This window comes from Crinia signifera, chromosome 2 (genome assembly GCF_055691185.1).
Source record: "Crinia signifera chromosome 2, ASM5569118v1, whole genome shotgun sequence".
In the NCBI taxonomy this organism is placed as follows: Eukaryota; Metazoa; Chordata; class Amphibia; order Anura; family Myobatrachidae; genus Crinia; species Crinia signifera.
In genome coordinates, this window is record NC_139218.1 from 61,827,270 (window position 1) to 61,851,127 (window position 23,858).

General features: G+C 40.6%; 1 protein-coding gene across 7 annotated transcripts in view; it reads left to right on the top strand.

The window, feature by feature from the left end:
• The window catches only part of RAP1GAP2 (RAP1 GTPase activating protein 2), a 701,910-nt gene extending 681,801 nt beyond the window's left edge, over positions 1-20,109 (top strand). For 6 of the 7 annotated variants that reach the window (XM_083172239.1, XM_083172240.1, XM_083172238.1 and 3 more), the window contains 6 exons: positions 1,352-1,464; positions 5,015-5,128; positions 6,187-6,304; positions 11,025-11,142; positions 12,093-12,175; positions 17,168-20,109. In XM_083172239.1, the coding sequence (XP_083028365.1) occupies positions 1,352-1,464; positions 5,015-5,128; positions 6,187-6,304; positions 11,025-11,142; positions 12,093-12,175; positions 17,168-17,170 (549 nt within the window). In that variant the 3' untranslated portion in view covers positions 17,171-20,109. The remainder of the gene's footprint in view (positions 1-1,351; positions 1,465-5,014; positions 5,129-6,186; positions 6,305-11,024; positions 11,143-12,092; positions 12,176-17,167) is intronic. The other variant, XM_083172243.1, reaches the window with a different exon arrangement.
• Positions 20,110-23,858: the final 3,749 nt, after the last annotated feature.

The window sequence follows — 23,858 nt, forward strand, 5'->3', positions numbered from 1 at the left end:
GCAATCCTTACTGATGCACGTTGTAATGTCAGATTTTCAATTAGCTTAGGAGAAAAATGTGCACTTTTTTTTAGGTTAAATGTGAATTCAGCCTATTCAATGTGATGGTCGATTTTTCACCTAGCCATAAAAATTGTTAGTTTTTATGTGAAATTGTGGCCACTTTCACTGCTTTTTGAGTCATTTTTCAACCCAAAAAAGTGAAGACATAAGCGCTAAATGCCTTCAATAGCGTAAAAAATTGGTCGCAATTAAATAATCGCGAGTCAAATTATTTCCTTTTTTTTGAGGACAGGTAAAATAAATGGGTTGCATTTCACAGCAGCTGTCCTCACAATAGACCACGCCTTTTATGAGCAGGACTTTTATATCTCCGCGATGGTGGGTGTGACCTTAGCAGTCAATGATTAACTACGCTAGTGAGTCTGGCGATGCCAGATGTGAGGGTGCCATGGGTGTGACTGCAGATCCTCCCCAAGGCTGCAGAGCCCACAGACTGCAAAGCTCCTAGGCAGCAGCACTCTCAGGGAACTGCTCTTACAGCCTGGCCCCTCTGTATGTATGGGGGTGCGGTCATTATCCTGAAAGTGTCTAAGCCAACAGTCAAAAGGTTGACACATGAAAAAGGTTGAGTTTTTCACAATTTTTTTTTCTTCAAAAACAGGACTTGTTCATACTTCCCTATCCCAGTGGACATAGAGGGGGAATATAATAGTGTGCCGAGCGTTGCGAGGCACCGTGCTCGAAGCATGGTGAGTGCAGCGAGCCAGATGGGGAGACGCGGTACACTTATACATAAGTGAAAAACAGACGTAGGCCTTTTTCCAGATCGCCCTTTCAATGTCTAAATTTTTTGTCTAAACATTTTTCCATGTTGACCTTTTGCCTGTCGACCAATGGTGGACAACCTTAATTGTGTTGATCCTATGACCAATACCCTATGTATGTATAAATACATACATACATATAAGTACACCAGACGGCCTTGCTTTTTTTACCCCTGTGTCTTTATGGGCACTGTGCATCAATGTTCATGTTTCCCCTTCACTCTCAGGAGTAACATTTGCAATCTAGAAGAGCATCTTGGCATGGTGAGAGCAGGAACAGGAGACACAACTGTGCCACACCGTAACCTGAAGTCCAACCGCTGACCACTTTACTTTCACTCTTATCATTAGGGTGAAATACTAGTTTAGGTTTAGCCTCCCAATTGGAGTAATGGACCATCCTAAATACCCTTGTTGTATGTGTCGCATTAGTATTTGAATGTTGGTTTTGGTGGTCGAAATACACCTAGAAATGTGCAGTTTTGACTACAAGTCTCACTGCATTAAGCTAATATGCCTTTCAGCCTCCTGCAGTGGTGACCAAGACACAATCGAAGAGTCCAATAAAGCGGAGATCGGGTCTCTTCCCTCGGCTGCACACAGGAACGGAATCCCAGCCGGATGGCCGGACACGCTGGTATAAATCATATAGTGCTGTAGTTCTGTATAACATGGAATGTACTGCCTGGCCTTTGTGATTCCTTTCTCCAAATGGTCATTGAGAAACAGAAGTGTTATGGCTATACAAAAATGAGTGCACAGTGATGAGTATGCAGAAAATATCACCATCAGAAACGTAATCATTTATCTCTGCATTTTAGTATAATTCTAGCATTAATGTTTGCGTTTTGGTAAACTGTGTATTTTGCACTGGAGTTTACAAACGTAAATTTGTATTTATATTTAGTCAGCAGTAATTTCACCATTTTTGTTTGGGGCACGGTGATGTCACCTGTGTCACATAACATCTGCTGATAGTGACGATGATGGATAAATAACTATAACTCAAGAGATGCACTCAACTGGATATGGGGATAATGGGGCAGATGTATTAAGCTTTAACAAGAGATAAATCCAAGGGTGATAAGGAGAGTTAAATGTCCAGCCAATCACCTGCTAACTGCCATGTTACAGGCTGTGTTTGCAAAAAGTCAGTAAGGAGCTGATTGGCTGGACGTTTACTCTCCCTATCACCCTTGCATTAATCTCTTGTTAAGGCTTAATACATCTGCCCCATTGCCGGATATAAATTGCATAGCATGTTCCATATTGAAATGCAAATTAACTGTTAAAAAAATTACATCAGTTGTAAGCTATAAAAGATATTGGGTTGACTGTGTCTAGGTCTGGGCAAGCTATAGCAGCAACTGTCCTGTAATAACTGTCCAGATGTAGCAGCCTGGGAACTGCTTGTAACGCCTTATGACAGTGGTTCTTAACCTCGGTCCTCAGGACGCCCCCAACAGTTCATGTTTTCCAGGTCTCCACACAGAATCACAAGTGAAGTAATTAGCCCGACCTACAGATCTTGAAAAATGTGTCAGTGAATGAGTCACTTGTGCACCTGCAGGGTGACCTGGAAAACATGAACTGCCTTATGATGTTTCCAAATAGGCTGATGACAGACAGCTGTACTGTTCCATCTGGAGACTTCAGGTACACCAGAATATGGTGCAGGATCCCATCATATTTGTGGAAGGACTTATTATTGTCCTTCAGGAATATATCCTCCAATGTTTCCATGGCAGTATCTCTACTGTCGCTACTTTCAGATCTTGTAGCAGACTTTTGGAGAGGACTTCCGTTTAATCTCAGCTCAACTTGCTATGACCAGTAGTCACAATGGGCCTTATTTTGGTTCATTCTTTCTGACAAAATCCTTCTTAGATGGGCAAAACCATGTGCACTGCAGGTGGGGCAGATGTAACATGTGCAGAGAGAATTAGATTTGGGTGGGGTTTTACTTCAAAGTGAGATCTATATTGCAGTGTAAAAAAAAAGCAGTCAGTATTTTCCCTGCACAGAAACAAAATTACTCACCCAAATCTAATTCTCTCTGCACATGTTACATCTGCCCCCCCCTGCAGTGCACATGGTTTTGTCCATCTAAGAAGGATTTTGTCAGAAAGAATGAACCAAAATAAGGCCCAATATGATCCTATCTATATATAGATAGATAGATAGATAGATAGATAGATAGATAGATAGGCTTGTGAGGCTTTAGGACATCACAGAGGTTTTAGGACATTACTGCTCAGCTTTGATGTATATAAATAGCACTGCTAAGAATAAGCAATTATGGGTATCAAAACAAGCAAATAGATCCTTACATGTAGAGTGGGACAATTGTGGCTGATTTGTTTGTGCCAAAAAAAATTAGAAAATCATGCTTCATACATTGTGTGCTCAATGCTGCTGTTTTCATTGACATTTTCAAATGTTATATTCTTCATAAAAGAAAAAAAAATAATTTTTTCATTCTTTTAAAGGTTCTTGTTCTCTCACAAAGCTCCACAACTTTTGTTATGACAAGAGCATCACCCCTATGGGACACGTCAGAGTAGAGACTGATTTGTTAATAAGTTATATAGAAAAATAAAAATCCATTTAAGGCAAAAATATCACATAGTTACGGACAGATTTAGTCTTTCCCTTTCCCCCCTTATCCTTTGTCTAGTCCGGTTAATATGTTATTGTCTTGATGATATACTTGTATAGCTTACTATATACAGTATTTACCTAGATTTGTCATTTTCTTCGTCAAAACCGGTACTCCGGAAGAAACAAATGTTATATCATTTATTGTTAGATTTGAATATAGATAAATATTTCGGGTTATGTACTTGATTCGAAGGGCGGAGAATTCTTAATTATTATGTTCAACTCAATCAAACTGTCATATCATAAATACTATGTAATTTTAACTATATTTGACATGAAACCAATAAAATGTTAAAACAAACAAATAAATTCATTAAAGGGCATTTAAAGTCATTCTAAGGGGGGGAACTCAATTCCTCACTGCGTCCCCCTACTGCCCCCCCCCCCCCCCCCCCACACACACAAAATCCCTGAAAAATGCCCCGTTTCACAATTGCAGCCTCAAAATACTTAGGTCTGTAATTTTATCATGGAGCCTATGTGTTTTCTGAAAACCGGTATCTTTCTGAGAAGCAAAAACAGACTTTAATTGGAAATAAAAATGGCAGTAATGTCCTGTTTTTACTGCCCATTAATTTACTTAGAGCAGCAGTTGACCCCCCCCCCCCCCCAGTGGGCCCCCTCACAGTGAATTGTTCATATTAGTTTAATTAGCTTAGATCTTTGCGATGTGTCCGGGTCTATATGTCATGTTTTCGAGGAGTGAAATTAATTCACATGTTCGTATTTGAGGGACGGAGCAGTTTGGGGAATTTCTCATTTAAAAAAGATTAGACACATCGGCGTCCTTACAATTGGGCTCATATAATGAAAAACTAGATATTATTTTACAGGACATAATTTTTTTTAGTGAGATTTAACACATGTAGAATGAATTCCAATATATGGCGTGTGTCCGCTTCATCTTCATGCTTAAGGCTATAAAGCTGACATAGAGAAAACGGTTTAATTTGCATTATTACAGCACCAACATTATACCATCTGATTTATGATGCCCGCAAAGTCCAGAAATTGATGACATTGACCCAGTAGTTAACATTGATAATCCTCTATGGGGAAAGACTAGTTTATTAAACAAAAAGTGGAGGGGAAATCACTTAATATTAACTCTTTAATATAATTCATCAATTTTGCTCTCTTAATAAAAGTAAACATACTAATTGCTTAATTTATGATTGCCGGATTATGAGCTTATTGGGATTCCTCTCCTCCTGATTGGCCGGATAGATGCCACAGATTTATGGCAGTTTGGTGTTCTATTCTTTAGTGAATTTGACCATAAGGTTGTTGGTTTGGCTAAAATTCCAGGAGATCCATGAATAAGCACAGGTGAATTACTTAGAACCTCAGTCATTTTGATTTAAGCATCTGTGCTCGGCCATGGATTACCTGACAACCTGGACCGTTAGTGTGCCTTTAGAACCACGTCTGGGAAATACTGTGCAAGCTAAAAGTTGTATGACAAAGTCATTCATTTATTTATCAACTCTATTTAATAATATTAACAATTGGTTTCTGGTTTGAAGCGACAGCATGTCCTCCATGCAGAAAATCCCTGATGGTGCGCATTCGTCACAGGATGTAATATCTGAAACCTCATCGAATCCCAGTTCCCCAGAGATATGTACCAACAAAGAGAGGTAATGATGAATTCGGACTCTGTGCAGCAGAAGCACATGGGATTTATGTAGCACACCTGCCAATGTTGTCTTATTATCCTTCTTAGGATGCTTTATGGATTATACTGTCTGCATATACTAAGATTCACAAACAGATTCACAAATGGAAATGATAATTCCTGCTACAGTAAGCAATAGACAATAACATCATTACATCCTGTAATATTGCTGGCTATGTCCTGTGATTAAATGGGGGTATTGTTGCCTATCATTTTTGCCTAAAAAAAAACACTTAAATACTTAGTGCATCATGTACATGTATCACTTATCACCAAATTTACCAGGCTTGGTCACAATAGAGAATGGCATATTTAGATGGCATTATCCATTGTAGCCTATGGGATAATTTCATATTTAGCAGACTGCACATGTGCATTAAGGCACTGAGGTCCAGAAGAAGTGAGCTGATCATCGCAGGAAGAGTTTCATTGCACATTTAGGTGAACCACAATTTCTTATTGCTGAAATAAGTAATCATTACTGAGTTCTAAAACTCGATAATTAATCATTAATAAGCTCATAAATAAGGTCATACTGATGAGCTGCAGTCTATCACATGTGTGTGTGTGTATATATATATATATATATATATATATCAATATGTCTGGTGGATCGGCATTCCCTCCAACTTGAAATAATGGTGTTGGTGGCTCCACATATATAAACACAACAATACCTTAGCACAAGTGCGGCACTCAGTTGTATCAATAGAAGAAGAGACCATACAATGTCTAGTTGTGAATCAACGTTTCAGTGCTTTATTTCCGCACTATCATCAGGATAGTTATGATAGTGCGGAAATAAAGCTCTGAAATGTTGATTCACAAGTAGACCTTGTATTGGTATAATTTAAAATACATCCCTGATCCGGCAGGATTTGTAACTGTTGAGATGCTGTCGGTGCCCTAAATGTCAAGAATTTCCGATACCAAACCAGTTTATTTTGCTTTTACAATTTGCCTGAAAGAGACCAGATTTTTAATTAATAAAATCTTTCCTTTACCCATCATTTCTTCCAGACCGTACATCAAACTAAAAGAAAATGGCCGGTCCAATATTTCTCGCTCTTCGTCCAGTACAAGCAGTTTCAGCAGCACAGCCGGAGAGAGTGAAGCCATAGAGGAATATGAGAGTGTGGTGCGTATGTTAAACATAATTAACAGCAGTGTTACTACGTTTTTAGAAGATCAAAAGTTTTGGTAAAATCCAAAGTTTTCAAAATTGCCACCTGACCTTAGCCATTCAGAGAGCGGCTTGTATCATGCAGTTGTTTTGCAAACTGGTGAGTACTATGGGAATAAAACAAAGTGCATGTGCTTTAGGGATTGCTAAATGACCAAACAGAGGTTTGAAGGTGATAATTGGCAGCAATGTACACAAATTAGAAATTTATCTAAGAAAACTCTTCTTGATGCAAATGTACCATAATCTATATGCGTGTTTGATGGTACAATAATGAAGTCATGTTTTTTAATCTTAATAACAGTATTGTGTTTTGAACTTTATCTAAGAGGAAGTAAATCTTTATTTATCGTTGATATTTTTGTTGGAAATAAAAAAATATCCTCATGCATATAAAGTACATTTTCCCCAGGTAGATGGACATAGGTAGAGCAACTTAATGTTCTGGAATTTTGTACAATAGGTGAAAAATCTCTGAACAAAGGGACAACATTTGTAGAGAACTCTTGTTGGAATGATCCTTTAGCGCATGTATATTTTGTCCTTTTCTGCATCCATAACAATAATTTGTTTTACTGGCATGTTCAGACCTACAGTAGTTGCAGTTTCATGAAATCTTGCAAGACTGCAACTCCCGGTGTTAGAACCAGGCAAGGTCACCTTGCTCACCGGTGCCTTCCATGCAATGTGCCCGCAGAAATTAGTACATTTTTATCGCGCCACTATAATAAATCTGCCCTGTGTGTCCTGGCACCCAAAGGAGCCTCAGGACACTTTCAGGGGTGCCTCGGGTTGGTGATCAAGGACCAATTCAAATAGTTTATGGTCAATGTAAAAGACAAAACCAGTACTGGTGGCTGCCAGTCATAAAATATGTGTTCAAACAGAATCGAATCCTGTTCTCACCATGTAACTGAACCTAAGGATGATGTATAAACACAATCTACTGTACTTGACTTTAATTCTTTCTAGATTTCTTTTGGCCTAGGGGGCGCCTGATACTTTAGGGCACCGTGATTCAAAAAAATGTGAGAATCTTTGAGTTAGGGAATGTGTGAACTAGATACAGAGGATTAGGATTGACCATGAATTTGATACAGATGGAGCTGGGCTCATTCATTCGGTCGGTGCGCCCACAGTTTTTCTTATCGGAGCACTGAGCGCGTCCCATTGCCGGAATTGAGGTGTACATGTGAAAGCTTTGGATCACCGGCCCGAATGAATGAGCACGGCTCCATCTGGAGTCGCTAATCTCCGTACCCAGATTTCTAAGCATGCCCATTTATTCAGCATGCATTTCATGTGTTTCTAGTTCCTAATATGAAATGTTACTATATACTGTTGCTTTACTGTGTGGATAAATGGCCATTTACTGGATATTATCTGTGAATGTTGCATTACTGCATGGAGAGCTTATCTTTATCTGGATATGATTGAGGAATGTTGCACTACTGTGTGGAAAGCATGCAGGGAACTTTCCTTTATCAGGATACCATCAGGAAAGGTTGCATTACTGTATGGACCTTACCATTATCAGGATACCATCAGGGAAGGCTGCATTACTGCATTGAACTTACCATTATCGGGATTCTATCAGGGAAGGTTGCATTACTGTATGGACCTTACCATTATTGGGATACCATCAGGGAAGGTTGCATTACTGTATGGAACTTACCATTATCAAGATACCATCAGGGAAGGTTGCATTACTGTATGGAACTTATCATTATCGGGATACCATCAGGGAAGGTTGCAATACTGTATGGAACTTACCATTATCGGGAGACCATCGGGGAAGGTTGCATTACTGTATAGACCTTACCATTATCGGGATACCATCAGGGAAGGTTGCATTACTGCATGGACCTTACCATTATCAGGATACCATCAGGGAAGGCTGCATTACTGCATTGAACTTACCATTATCGGGATTCTATCAGGGAAGGTTGCATTACTGTATGGACCTTACCATTATCGGGATACCATCAGGGAAGGTTGCATTACTGTATGAAACTTACCTTTATCAGGATAGCATCCGGGAAGGTTGCATTACTGTTTGGATCTTACCATTGTCGGGATACCATCAGGAAAGGTTGCATTACTGTATGGACCTTACCATTATCGGGATACCATCAGGGAAGGTTGCATTACTGTATGGAACTTACCTTTATCAGGATAGCATCAGGGAAGGTTGCATTACTGTTTGGATCTTACCATTATCGGGATACCATCAGGGAAGGCTGCATTACTGCATTGAACTTACCATTATCGGGATTCTATCAAGGAAGGTTGCATTACTGTATGGACCTTACCATTATTGGGATACCATCAGGGAAGGTTGCATTACTGTATGGAACTTACCATTATCAGGATACCATCAGGGAAGGTTGCATTACTGTATGGAACTTACCATTATCGGGAGACCATCGGGGAAGGTTGCATTACTGCATGGACCTTACCATTATCAGGATACCATCAGGGAAGGTTGCATTACTGGATGTAGAGCGTGTAGAGAACGTTCCATTATCCGGATACCATTGGGGAATGTTGCATTGGTTTCCATAGTAACAATATACATAAATATACTATTAAAATAAATATAGTAGAGATATATAGGATAGAAAGCGTTGTATTTTAAGTCAGACTAATGGCAATACAAATTATTATTATTAATATTATATTTTACATTCCTATTTCAATGTGTTGGAAACTCCCATGGCACTGGAAGCTTGTAAAATATTACTGGGACTTTTATGTTGCGTATAATCTGCTAAATTATTATTTATATGGAACTCAAGTGGCAATAGTCACATGGCAGGTTATGATTGTGGGTACGTATATGTTAGTTGGGCGCCCATTATAGTAAGTACGCTCATACCCCCAATATCCATGTCGGCGTGGAGTTGAGTTTATATAGTGTGACGAGCACAGCGATCCACCGAGCCCGAAGCGTAGCGAGCGGACGCGTAAAACTAAGCAAATAGCTTAATGGGCGCCCAACTAACATATAAGTACCTGATTGTGTTCTTCATTACCATATGACAAATAAGCTGGTCCAATTAAATTATTTGCAAACATCCTTGCATGTAGGTTTTTAACGCTTCAAAAAATTTAAGGTGGTTCTTTATCAACAAGCCCATCTTTTAAGTACAAGTAAGCATATACAACTGGCCTAAGCATCAGGAAATCACAAGGGATTTCTGTCATCTGCAACATAGGAGGGTACACCATTGCTGATATATTACTCGTACAGTCTACAAACTATATATACTGTATATATATATATATCCTTTGTAGCGATCGACACTCAGCTTGTTTGGTATAGTATTGGCCTGGGTGCCATGCCTGTGTCAAGCGACACTGTATGTAGCGAAATGGAGTTGGAGGCACTCACAGGACTTATGAGAAATAATGAACACACAGACACAAAGTCTGGTAGCAACGTTTCGGTCAATTTATTGACCTTTGTCAATAAACTGACCGAAACGTTGCTACCAGACTTTGTGTCTGTGTGTTCATTATTTCTCATAAGTCCTGTGAGTGCCTCCAACTCCATTTCGCTATATATATATATATATATATATATATATATATATATATATATATAATCATCCCTGGACCATCTGTTTGTGTGTACATCATGGCAGACTCCAATATATCTTGCACAAATATCAGTACATCTAATTCTATGTATGGTCCACTTGCCGACTGACCCATATGCTCACAGGAACCAAAGAAAATTATACCACTACCAGTTCCTGACGTATTGGTAAAGGGGTGCACACACGCTTTGATTTTGGCAGGTTTTCAATTCGATTTTGCTTATGAGAAGCAAAATTGAATAGAAATCGAATGGTTTTTAAGACGCTTTCGATCTGCATTCGATTCGATGCGCGCTCCCGTTTTCTCTATATCGAAAAGAAAAATAGACTGTGCAGGCAAGGAAATTTCGAATCTGATCCCGTAAACTAAATATGTACAATGTGCCTTAAATGCAAATTGAATTCAATATCGAAATCGATATTGAATGTGAAATCGCATGGAAAGCAAAGGCCAAATCGAAAGGGGGTGGAATTGGGGAAATCTAATGCAAATCAAATCAAAAGTAAATCGATGCGTGTGTACACACCTTTAGTGTGTATGCACAAGATTGTTTGTGCAGAAACCTTACTGATCAGTAGATATGTTGGCCAAGTGTGCACAAAGCTATAGACTCCTATGAACATAGAATAATGTTGGGTTTTTCTTCAACTAGTATAATAATGTTAAGTTCCTCCTTTGACATGCCATGTAGTGTAGCCCTATCCATAACACTGGGATTATTGTGTACAATGATGCAGTGAGTACATGTGTTCTGTATCTAGTAGCAACCAAATATATATTTTCATTTACTTGACAGCACTGGCTGGTTGCTGTGGAATACAAAACAAATGTGTGCACATTGCCTCATTTATGCCTCAAAACAAAAAGCAATGGCATTTTTGAGATAAGGGCTCAGCTACAACATGGTTGTGGGCATGACTACCACCATGTTGGCCACAAGACAGTCCCCTAAAATTGGTAGGGCTGGGGGTATGCCTCACTTAATAAAGGCAGATTGTTTATTTTTGCACAAGCTAAATGTAGCTGTATTTAAGAAAGGATCTAAAATTATTTTTACAAACATTTTCCACAGGGCAGCCAACCACTGACCGCATCACCCTACAAACAGGATGTTTTTGTCTACAGTTCTTCGCCTACGCTCGAGAACCATACCTCCACTACCCCTGTAATCATGAGCAGGAGTCCCACAGGTGCTTCCCTTATTACACTTTGTCTTTGACACTGAGTACTAGAGACCAATTTGTAGATACTGCGCTGTCCAATGAATGTTGTATGGTATCTAATCTAATTTTAGCACAAATCAGAACCATTACAAAGTTACTGCTTTGCCTCATTTTGAATCTTCTTAGATTACTTCACCCAACAGAACAAGCACTGTGGCCCTGAACACCATCAGTGACCAAGGGTGCTGGACAGTTTTCCGACAGTCGGGATCCTGTCCTTCATTACCCCAACGTCGGGATCCCGACAGTCAAAACCCTCACACTCGGGGTCCCGACGGCCACTGGCTATTCTCTCTCGTGGGGGTCCACGACCCCCATAGAGGGAGAATAGAATAGGTGGCGAGCGTAGCGAGCCACCGTGCCTGCAGCGTGGCGAGCACAGCGAGGGGCTTTGTTGCGCTCGCCCCGCTATCTGAGTCCAGCTAGTCGGGATCCCGACGTCGGGCTAATGACGGTCGGGATCCCGACTGTCGGGACCATATACCACACCCAGTGACCAAGAGGCAAGGCGTCATACCCTAATATTATTCTAGGTTGTTCTACAAGCCTAAAACATGGCTAGAAATAGAATGTTTCCCTTCCAATAATACCTGGCTTTGTGAACATATCACTGACAAATGCAGGCCTACCAACACTAAGGTCTTAATCATTAGCATTTACATGTATTTCCCAAATTAATCCTTTTTGGCAGCTCAGCTGTTGGTAGAGGACTTATTTGAGAAATATGGGTAATTAGAATCTTGTGAACACACAAAAGACAAATACATTTGATATCTATTCAGAGATAATTAAGCATATATCTCTGAGTACAATAAGATGGCTTAGCTGTCCTTTCATCTGCATTTTGCTATTTAGAAGAAGTTCAATGATTAAAGTACCCAGTCAAGTGCACATCTGATCATGTTTCCTTCTCGCAGATATAAAGAGTAGAGATTCCCCAAGATCCAACCTCAAATTTCGTTTTGATAAACTCAGCCAGTCAAGTTCCGGCTCAAGTACAGTAAGTAGCTTTGTCTGCAGGAGTCCAAGTCAGCCCTAGATAGTGTGGCCTAGGGGAACTTATGTATGATGTAAGCTCCATTGTAAATATTGTGTGCGACAAAGGCACATTAGGATATAACATTCTTGTGTGATTCCTCTGGAGATCCTTTTAGAAGTAAATTGCAGTATTGTGTTATTGGCACAGTTTGACACCCATTTAAGATGTGTGTTAAGTGTGACTTCTGAACTACAGTAAAAAATATGGTACTTATGTATTATCTGGGCTGCCGATTTTTTGATTATATGCCTTAACTTAAGGCATCCAATCAGATGCGATGCGATGACCCGATTTTTCCATAGGATTCAATGTTAAAATGGACTGAGTCCATTTTAACATGGAATTCAATGGGAAAAGGGGGTCCTTTTCATACCCCTACTATCCAAGTGGGCATGGAGTTGGATATAAACCTGTGGCGAGCGTAGCGAGCCACCGAGCCCGAAGCGTGGCGAGCAAAGCGAGCCCCGCGAGGGGACGGTATTCTGTGTCCCCTCGCGGGGCTCGCTACGCTTGCCACAATTTTATATCCAACTCCATGCCCACTTGGATAGTAGGGGTATGAAAAGGACCCCTTTTCCCATTGAATTCCATGTTAAAATGGACTCAGTCCATTTTAACATTGAATCCTATGGAAAAATCGGGTCCATCGCATCGCATCGCATGCGATATGGTCGGATGCGATGCGATTGACCCGATTTCAAAATCGGCAGCCCAGTTAGTACATAAGTACCAAAAATATTTATGACACCTCCCACCTTTCAGCCAATGCCGTCTCATGAATTCATGGTACAGTAGTTTCATTTATTTTGTGTACAAGCATTTTCTTTAGAAGATTGGTATTAGATTCTATTATTTTATTTGTATAACTAAAGTTGGCAATATATTAAAGCTAAAAATAGAAGTAAAATAAGTTGAAATAATTTATGTATTTTTAATTTATACAGTCATCAGAATTTAACAGAATCTTTTTCCAGATTTTGTTTGGCAAACTTTTCTGCTAATTTCTGCTAATATTTTAAAGTAATTCAACCTTTGGATTAACTTTTGCAGGGAGCAAATTCTAGTTCCAACTGAGGGGGGTATTCAATGTCAGGGTCACGGCAGTCGAGCTTGCTCGACCGCCGTGACCCAGTCCCGTTCTCGGTCAGCTGGACCGAGAACACGCAGGCGGGATTCAATGTCCCGCCTGCCGGGGAGCGAAAAGGGGGCGTGGCCGCGAGTTGCGGTTGGGAAGAGGCGAGCTGCAGCCGGCAGCTCGTCACTTCCCGGCTGTTCTCGGCAGAACGAGCCCGACAGCTAGTGATGTCAGGCTCCTTCTGCCGAGATACCCTGCTCAATGCTGTTGGGGAAGACAGCATTGAATAGGGCCCGGCGGGCATCTCCCCGATGGGAGGTGCTCGCCGGAGATTGAATATCCCCCTAAGTGTAGGATGGTAATTCAAATCTATTTGACTAGGGTTGATTCCTTTATATGCGACTGATTTAGACCTATTTGCACTAGTCTGAATTCGTCCCCATCCCCGATGGTGGGGAACTGCGCATAGACGCTAATGTGCATGTGCAGTCCCCCGCAGCGAGCGCCTTCGGCTACATTTTCATTTGCCGGGGCGCTCACTGCCTGATTGACAGGCAGGGAACATACCGGGGTGGGCAACCGGCGTTTCTAGGGTGTGCCCACAAAAATAGTGTCCGTGCCCATAGAAACGCTGGGAGGGCGTGCGTTTGCCAGGGTGGCATTAACCTGCTTGCTAACGAGCAAGTTTGAATCAGACCCTTAGTGTGGCTACATATAAAAATCCACAAGACCGGGCTGAGGTGGGGCTATGTGGGGGTTGACTTTCAGGGCCGTTGGCGGTGGCAATCATCCCCTTACGTCTAATTGAATTGACCCCCTAAGGTGTTCAATGCTATACATCACAGGTTCTCAAACTCGGGTCTCAGTACCCCACACAGTGCATGCTTTGCAAGTCTCCTCACAGAATCACAAGTGAAATAATTAGCTCCTCCTGTGGATTTTTTAAAATGTGTCAGTGAGTAATGAGTGCACCTCTGTACCTGCCGGGTATCCTGGAAAATGTGAACTGTGTGGGGTCCTGAGGACCAAGATTGAGAACCCCTTCTATACATTAATGCACAGTGTCTTCAGCCTATCCAGGTTGAACATTAGTTGCACAGAACTTGTTAATAGAACAGAATGCTGTATACTGCATTGATACTTCAGCACTAGAAGTGTGGTCAGCTCCTCATCCCGTGAATGCAAACCAGTTATAGTGTAGGTACAAACTAGGAGCCATGAATAGTGTAAGGAGTAACTGATGGCAGAAGACATCTTTTCCCAAGTTGATTTGTCTTTTTAAGAAAATAAAATGTAAATATTAAGTTGCACTTTTACTAATTTAAGAACTTTTGAACATCTTGTTGATTATGTTATTTGCTTCGTTATCTCTGGAATGTATTTGAAAATTGGACAGACCCTTCAATATACATAGAAATGCTGAATTAAATCTATTGTAAATGATAAACATCGTAAACCTGTTAAAAATAACTGTGTTATCTCTATATTAGGGCATTTTCACAATATATATATGATACGGTTACTTTTAGTCTAGAACGTTATTTCTACCATGTGACTAGAAGCCACTGAGCTCTGTAGCAAAACCTTACACATTACTCATTGTCATATGGTGCCATGTTCCTTGTGCCTGAAAATGGCAATCTGAGCCATCCAAACGATCCGGTGACTGAGAGCTTTCCAACACATTATAGGATCTAGAGGTCATGAATTCCGGCTTTCTGATTTGTTGTGTTGACACAAACTCCTTTTCATATGTGCAGCAATGCAAAGCTGGGCTAGTGTTCAGTAAGCAGTGTTACAACGGTAATAATCCCCTTAGTTCTTGTAATAACTGGCATGGCGAGCTGGCTGATTTCTGCCTGGTGTCTTAACATCATCAGCAAAGGATCTTGGGAAGTGAGGATGCAAGTATGCATGAAGTTGGTTGCACAGCTTAGAAATTATTGACTTAGAAAACGTGAAATTGGCAATTTGTTTAGTATCATTTACAAGTTGAATAGTAGAAGGGCTGTGACATATTATACTGGATCACTGTTGCTAAAATTCTTCTGGCCTCCGTAACAATTCATGGGATATATTGATATATGGTGTGAGCTTGGGATCTACAAGTAGATGGTCAACACCATTAGGTCGACATGCATTACGGGCGGCATGACTGTAGTTCAACATGGATTAGGTCAACAGGGTCATTAGGTTGACACAAGCATTAGGTCGACATGGGGAAGGTCAACAGTCAAAAGCATTGACATGGGGTTTTTCACAGTGCGTAGCAAGTCACCGTGCCCAAAGCATGGCGAGCGCAGCGAGCCAAGTGAGACGACGTTGCTACGTTTCAGTGTCCATGTCGACTGTGTAGAAATGCGGGAAAAAAAAAAAAAAGTGAAAATCCCCTGTCGACCTAACCCATATCGTCCTAGTCATGTTGACCTTCCTGCATGTCAAATTAATGTTTGTCGACCATCATGCTGTCTAGCCAATGATCCATACCCGTGAGCTTTGGGTATACAGTAGTATTGCATAACTTATAGCAGTGATGTGCACCAGAGGGACTGCCGAGCCTTCGTCTGCAGATCCTTCCTGCTTTATTATCATCTTTGCTTGTTTTAGCTTGCGACATTTGTGTACAGCGCCTGACGATATGTTATTACAGATCAGTGTCTTTATTGATCATGGAGCCTATTTATCGAACCCTAACTTGTCAAAAAGATCATTCTAAGATCAGTGCTCACAATGGTTAACAATGGGGAAGCAAATGCATGGAATTTATCAAGCTTAGCTTTCAGTGCTTGTCCCCATTAGTGACTGCCATATTCAGTTGGTGTTAGCGTAAGTCCTAATGGTGAAACTCCGGATATACGGATCTATTTGATTTACAAATGCAAAAATATTCCCCAAACACACGGAAAAGTACCAGCAATGAGATATTGGAATACTAAATGATACTATACAGAGATTTCCGTTTGCTTACACGGATATGATGAAGCCATCCGTGTGCTGGTTGAATATTTTTCCTTTTTCCCTATCTGGAATAACCCCTCCCTTTTATGCACTTGCACCGCTACAAGATAAATAATGTAAAATTAATTGTTATATATTAAGGAAAAACAGGTAAATATGAATATTAGAGTGCAGCCCATTAGAAGATTAGATGACCAGCTGGCCCCACCAACTGTATCAGGCTGCCTGTCACTGCTTTTGAAAGTGAAATTATAAACCTAAGCGTACTCACTGTTGTATGCAATACATGGGAATTCATTTTTTTTTATTGTCTTGCAATTAATACAGGTAAATTGCTTGTAAAATGAGATACAACTGCTAATATGCTGCATTTGCTGCCGACTGCTTGCTGTATGTGCCATGCGGTTTACTGCCTTTTCATGTTTCTAAAAGTCATTTACAAACCCTTTCTTTGTGTGTGGTATCTCAAGGTTCACACCCACTGTATGTCTGCACCTGGCATTCTGCATTGGAAGTGATGATGATTTTTATTGTAGTACATACAGTATAGAAATGTGCTTTCCTACAGAAAGTGCATTCTATAAGAGTGGGAATGAGACCCTAAATCTAGCATCTAGTGAGGTGGTGAAAATGAGGGTGGGTTCAAAATATAACAATCTATAGTATGCCCCCCCCCCTAACATTTGCCTATGATTTGGGCACAAGTATCTCTGCTTCTTTGCACAATTACGATTGGCTACTAGTTTGTAAATGACTTTTTTTTTTATCTAGGAATATGTGCAATGGAGCATGTACAGTACTTACCAATACCATCACTTTTTTGGCTTTCTACTCAGTGCTATGCTTCAGCATGATTTTGTAGACAACCCGCCATCACATTTATCACCACTGAACTGACACCTTCTCCATTTGTTTTGCAGTGAGCTGATGTCCCATTGAATTGGAACAACCAACTTTAAACCTGGCCTGTGAGGGTATATTCACTCCACGAAGTTACTGCCACAATGCATTCATGGAAATGTTTAATTCCCAAGCTGTTTCCCACGAATCAACGAACGAACTGCAATCTTAGTGCACTTCCTGTGTCCTGTGACACTTGTCTCGTGAACGGAGTTCATCTTATGAATGGTCTTGTCCAATAGTGGAATTAACTCTTCCCCCGATTTTCTTTAGTTTGTCAAAAGCGATGAGATTTTTTTTTTATTTACCTGAGACATCCTACTTGCACGGTCTAACTACTCTACAGCACCTGATCACTGAGTGCCAAGTTTGTTGTAATTACGATGGAACTTCAATGGAAATCTTACCACAATTCTGGGCATTCTACCTAGGTGGTGCTTAACATTTCATACAGTGATATGACCAAATGCTGCTGGCTCCATCCACCCAGATTATACCTGGAGAGCTTCTCATGACAACGTCTTTCTCATGTCTACAGTACCATCATGCCGATTGACGTGTAGATGTCATGGTTTCCACTCACAACATGGCTGCATGTATGTCATTTATGCAATGTATACACTCAAATGTAAGTGAATGTTGTATTAGTTGAAAAGTGAAAACAGATTTGTGAAATAATCCCAAACTGCAATGTCCGTTGTTCTTAGCAATCTGACACAAGTTATTATCAGCCCCCAACACCCTGAACATGCTCAGGCCAAGCATAGATCAGAGATGTCAATGTCTGTTGCCTCTTTATCATGTTGAACCATCTCCTTGAATGTGGATGAATTATTTGAGTACACTAATACTAATCAGTATGGCTACTGTACGTGTTACCAGTCACAGAAGTTTTACTTTTTTACAAGCATCAAATTTTGAAGAATATGAAGACAGAAATCTGCTTTACCTTCTCTCGCTCTGTCATTTTTCAAACGTAAGATGTTATAACAGTGAGAGGAGCCTGTTTATAAAGATTAGGGCCAGACAGATGGATCAGGAAAGCACATTAGCGGGTAAATACATACCAGGCAGATCTGAAGGCGTGAGAGCTAACATATGGTACAGCACTTTTCCTGCCTCCATAAGACTTACTAAAAGCAGTACTGACCTTTAGTTTAGTTGCCGCTCAGATCAGCCTAGCGGTCTATTTATTTGAAAACCGAAATTAAGTTTTGGTAAAGAAAATAAATACATGACTACAGTTATCATTTAAGTCATCGTTACTTCTCAAAGATTTTACTGCAACTTCTATGCAAGCATAGGTTTTACTAGAGTGCCACAGAAAAGTTACAGATTACTGTAGGTTTGGTTGGAGCTCACTATGCCAGGATGAAATGCTGAGTTCTACTTACCTGGAGAGTTCCACTTCTCTGATTAGTGTGGGGGTCATCGATTGGCTCTTTCTTTACACTAGTATCACTGGCCTGTTTCACACAGGCCATGGTGTATTGTCAATGCTTTTACTTATGACCTTCTGATGCACATCAACTAGGGCACCCCTGCAGATCAGGTGAATGGTACATTCCATGTAAGTAAAACCTTAATTCATCTTAATATAGTGCACTCCATTAAATGCCACATTGTATGTTTTGGAAGAAGTTTTACTTAATACATTAGAAAGAACATTGCACAGCTGGATACACACTATGCAGTATTTTTTAAATGATATGCACGATATCGATAATGATATTGTCATGCATATCATCTAGTGCAGGGGTAGCCAACTCCAGTCCCCGAGAGCTAGCAACAGTTCACATTTTCCAGCAGGTGGAGCTAATTACTTCACTTGTGAGTCTGTGAGGAGACCTGGAAAACGTTAACTGTTGGTAGCTCTAGATTAGTGGTTCTCGACCTCAAGGACCCCCAACAGTGCACGTTTTCCAGGTCTCCACACACAATCAAAGGTGAAATAATTAGCTCCACCTGTGATCTTTTAAAATGTGTCAGTGACTAATGAGTGCACCTGTTCACCTGCCTGGTGACCTGGAAAACATGCACTGTTGGGGGTCCTTGAGGACTGAGTTTGAGAACCGCTGCTCTAGAGGACTGGAGTTGGCTACCCCAGATCTTGCGTGTATGCACTGTATATCCTATATCATCAATGACTGCATGTTCCGGGGGGTTGGGTGGCACAACCAAACATTCAGTGTGAATGCACTAAGATTGATCATCCAGGAGCACCACAATATCAGTGGTTGAGTCCAGTATAGTGTGTACCCAGTTTAACATTGTGATGTTTCTGTCCATTATATATATATATATATATATATATATATATACTGTATATATATATATATATATATATATATATATATATATATATATATAATGGCCCCCATACATATTCAGTGCTGTTCTATAGATCTGCTGGCACCAAGATCCGCAGCCGGCGAAGATCAGCAATCCATCGGCAAATTGGGGAAGTTAAATGTTTAATATTCCAAATTCTCCTACCAGGTCGTTGTACCTTGCCACCATACTTATTAAGCTTTTTCTCTCACTTTGCAGGTCTGTACCCTAATATACTGTTATTCCTGTATATTTCCCATCACATTACAAGTCTTTTCTTCACTTGGTTAATAAAAAGTAGCAAGTAGAGCAAGGCGGCCATTATACAACACATGGCAATGGGGAATAAGGTCCCTGGTTTACAAATATTTCCATTGCAGATGAAGGTGGCAGGAACTATCTATCTTGATCAGCTTCATGTGATCAGAGGTATTTCCATCCTGTATAAGATGCTCAAGTGAATGATCTGTGGTGTTATTTTCTGCCCCCCGTAGAATACAATGTGTTTGTAACTTGACCCCAATGATTTCTTCTATCAGTTATGAAATAGTTGATGTACTTTTACCACAGCAGTAATATGAGATGAAAGATACTGTATGTTCCTAAGCTGACAGTTCCTCTGATGTATGGTTCCTCTGAAGAACATAGCAGCTACCCTACTCTCCTAGACTGTTCCTCTTCTGGTACTAAATTATTTAAAATGAATCTCTGTACATAGATAATATAACCCATTAGTATTAAACGATAAATGTCACTGCTGGATTCTAATGCACATACATCTTGCTGCTCTGATAGTTCTCATTAACAATGCAATCTCTCTATAAAGCCAAGTTAATCACTTGCAAATACTTAAGCAGGAAAGGAGACCCAATATGTTTTGCTGTTGTTGTGCGCCCTCTTCTGGTAGTGGGAAGGAATGGAAGCACTGGATTTTTTTTTTTTATACTATTGCAATGCACAAGTGATATATATATATATAACTCCTGTAAATAATATGCCTAAACAGTGAGTTTTGATGTCATCACTACAGTGTTCATTAGGAACTTGTATATTATAATGAATATGGCACCAATTTTTGTAAATTATATTGAATATTAAAAGTCACCTCACTGTGCTACATGGTTTAAACGTATACACATGGGTGTGGTATAGGATCCCGACAGTCATTATCCTGACTGGCCGGACCCAGATAGCATGGTGAGCACAACTAAGCCCCTTGCGGGCTCGCTGCACTTGCCACGCTGCGGGCACAGTGGCTCACCACGCATTCTATTCTCCCTCTATGGAGGTCGTGGACCCCCACGAGGGAAAATAGCAGGTGGCCGTCGGGAACGCGGCTGTCGCCATGGCTTTAGGGCGACAGGGTCATTATGTCTACACAAGCATTATTTATGTCATGGGGAAGGTCAACAGTCAAAAGATCGACATGGGTTTTTCACTTTTCTTTTGAGCCAACAGGTGGAATTTCTTGCCCTACCATCCACTAGGACAGGGGTTCTCAAACTATTTTGCTCTGGGACCCCATTAGACAATAACAATTTTTTACAGGACCCCAGCAAGTTACCACAGAATGGCCGCCACATGTGAGTTCAGTGAAGTGAAGTGACAGCTATTGTGACAGGGAGGCAGTGGCTAATTGGGGGGGGGGTTGGAAAAAGGTGAAAGGGGGATGAATGAGGGAGGCAGAAGGAGTTTACATAATGAGTTATCCCCTGTCCCTCCTCCACAGACACATTAGCCTGATGGTCAGCGACATGGAGTTGTGATCCCATGCTGTGGTGGTCGGTACCCACAGTTTGAGAACCGCTGCACTAAGGCATGGAGGGAAAATATAATAGTGAGGCGAGCATGGCGTGCCCGAAGCATGGCGAGCACAGCAAGACATGTGAGGGGATACAGTGTCCATACCGACTGTGTCAACATTCGGGAATAAAAAAAACCGCGAAACCCCATGTTGACCTTTTGACTGTCGCATTCCCCAAGTCGATCTAATGCTTGTGTCGATCTAATGATCCTGCCGACCTAAAGCAGTGATGGGGAACCTTCGGCCCTCCAGCTGTTGTTGAACTACACATCCCAGCATGCCCTGCTACAGTATGGCTATTTGGCCATTCTAAAACTGTTGCAGGGCATGCTGGGATGTGTAGTTCAACAACAGCTGGAGGGTCGAAGGTTCCCCATCTCCTGACCTAAAGCCATGTTGACCAAATGATCCTAACCCATTTTAAAGTATTCACCTCATGTTTTATATGGTCAGAGAACTGCTGTGTTCCTAATACCTATATAACTTACAGAAGTGAGTGCATCATTTCATAACGATTGTCCGATAGTCTACTACTGAAAATACAGCATTCATCTCAGACATCTGCTGCCTGCGGGTGCGTCCTGTACTGATGTGACAACCTGATTCTATAGAACCTGTCTGTAAATGTGTTCTGCTTTACATATATACATTTCTATTACAGAAGTGACTATATTTTAATTTATCACATATGTCCCTATATCTGTCATGAGATTATCAGACTAGCAGCACATACTCACCCATTTTAACCCTTTATGACCCATTGCATGGTTCCCGTGTATCCCACTGATGACTCTGAGGCGCTAAGTTAAGGTGGCCATACATCAGAAAGATATTGTACCCAATCATACAATCATGCAGCCGATGGATTGTATGACTGATTGTATGATGGACTGTGAGTAGATTGTGGATCTAAAAACCACCAAGGACTGCCGGGGATTTCAAGGAAAATTGTACACAATCATGAGCGCAATCGATCTTAAGATCGATCTTTCTGATGTATGGCCAGCATAACTCCAAAAATATATAGTTTGGTCATTTTTGTTTTTGGTACATACAGTAAAACATTGTAGCTTGTACACTAAAACACTGCCATTCATCCTAATTCTATGAGGGTTATTCTAGTTCACTCTGACAAATTCCTTCTTAGATGGACAAAACCATGTGCGCTGCAGGGGGGGCAGATATAAAATGTGCAGAGAGAATTAGATTTGGGTGAGTTATTTTGTTTCTGTGCAGGGAAAATACTGACTGATTTATTTTTGCACTGCAATATAGATCTCACTTTGAAGTAAAACCCCACCCAAATCTAATTCTCCCTGCACAAGTAACATCTGCCCCACCTGCAGTGCACATGGTTTTGTCCATCTAAGAAGGAATTTGTCAGAAAGAGTGAACTAGAATAACCCCCTATGTTTTGATAATCTGGCATCTGCCAGGAAATTTCACAGTAATTTTGTACATATAAATGGACATTGCAATTTGAATGGCAGTATCCTCACAGTAGTAGTACGTTTATTTATAAGGCGCCGCAAAGTGTCCGCAACGCCGTACATAGCAAACAAACAAACAAAGAAATTACAAGGTAACGTACAGGGTGTGTTGAAAAATACAGTAGTACAGTAAAGTCTACACCAGGGATGGGCAATAAGCGGATCTCCAGCTGTGGCTGAACTTCACATCCCATCATGCCTTGCATCCGTTTCAGTGTGGCCAAATAGCAAAACTAAGTTAAGGCATGCTGGGATGTGTAATTCATCAACATCTGGAGGGCCGCTTATTGCCCACCCCTGGTCTACACAATACATTTGTTAATAATGTCCGTTTAACCGGACAATGGATCATAAAGGGTTCATAAAAAGCCAGTACCAAAGACTTGTGTGTTCTCTTTTATGTGTACTATACCATCATTAAATGAAAGGGAGCATAGCCTGTTTGTTGTTTTCGGAGCCAAAAACATTGATAATTAAAAAAAAAAAGTACAGAATATAATTAACTACAGTAGAATGCTAATTATACCAACTGATTGGGACCAACGTTTGTTTACATAATCAGTTGCATCAAAAGGGTACATCTACTTCCCATGCCATCCCCAGTGCAGGTTGTCTTGTACGCTACAAAAGTACAATACAAAGGGTATGTGGCCTTGCTCCCACAAAGTGACGCCACCTAGTGTCACGCTGGGGGCTTGCCAAGTGCTCTGGCAGCTGCCGGGCAGTTCCCATCCTCTGTGCTGCTCAATGACACCATCAGAGGGGGGGACAACAAAATAGAAGAGAAGCTGTGCTAATACAGTGTCACCCCCTATACGTTTAATATAATCTGTGTGTTCATATAATTTGACATATATTAATTTATATTTGCTGCATCATTTAACAATGCAGTTAAGCTTAGATGGGCTTATATACTATAAATGTTATTATTTGTTCCATAGGTCATGTTAGGATAATTGGTGGCAGATAATTGACATTCTAGTGTTATATCAATTATTTGTAAATGTAAAAGGAGATTGTTAGAATTGAATATATATTAAATTTCTTTATTATGAGGGGTAATAGGTTATGTGCACACTCAAAGCT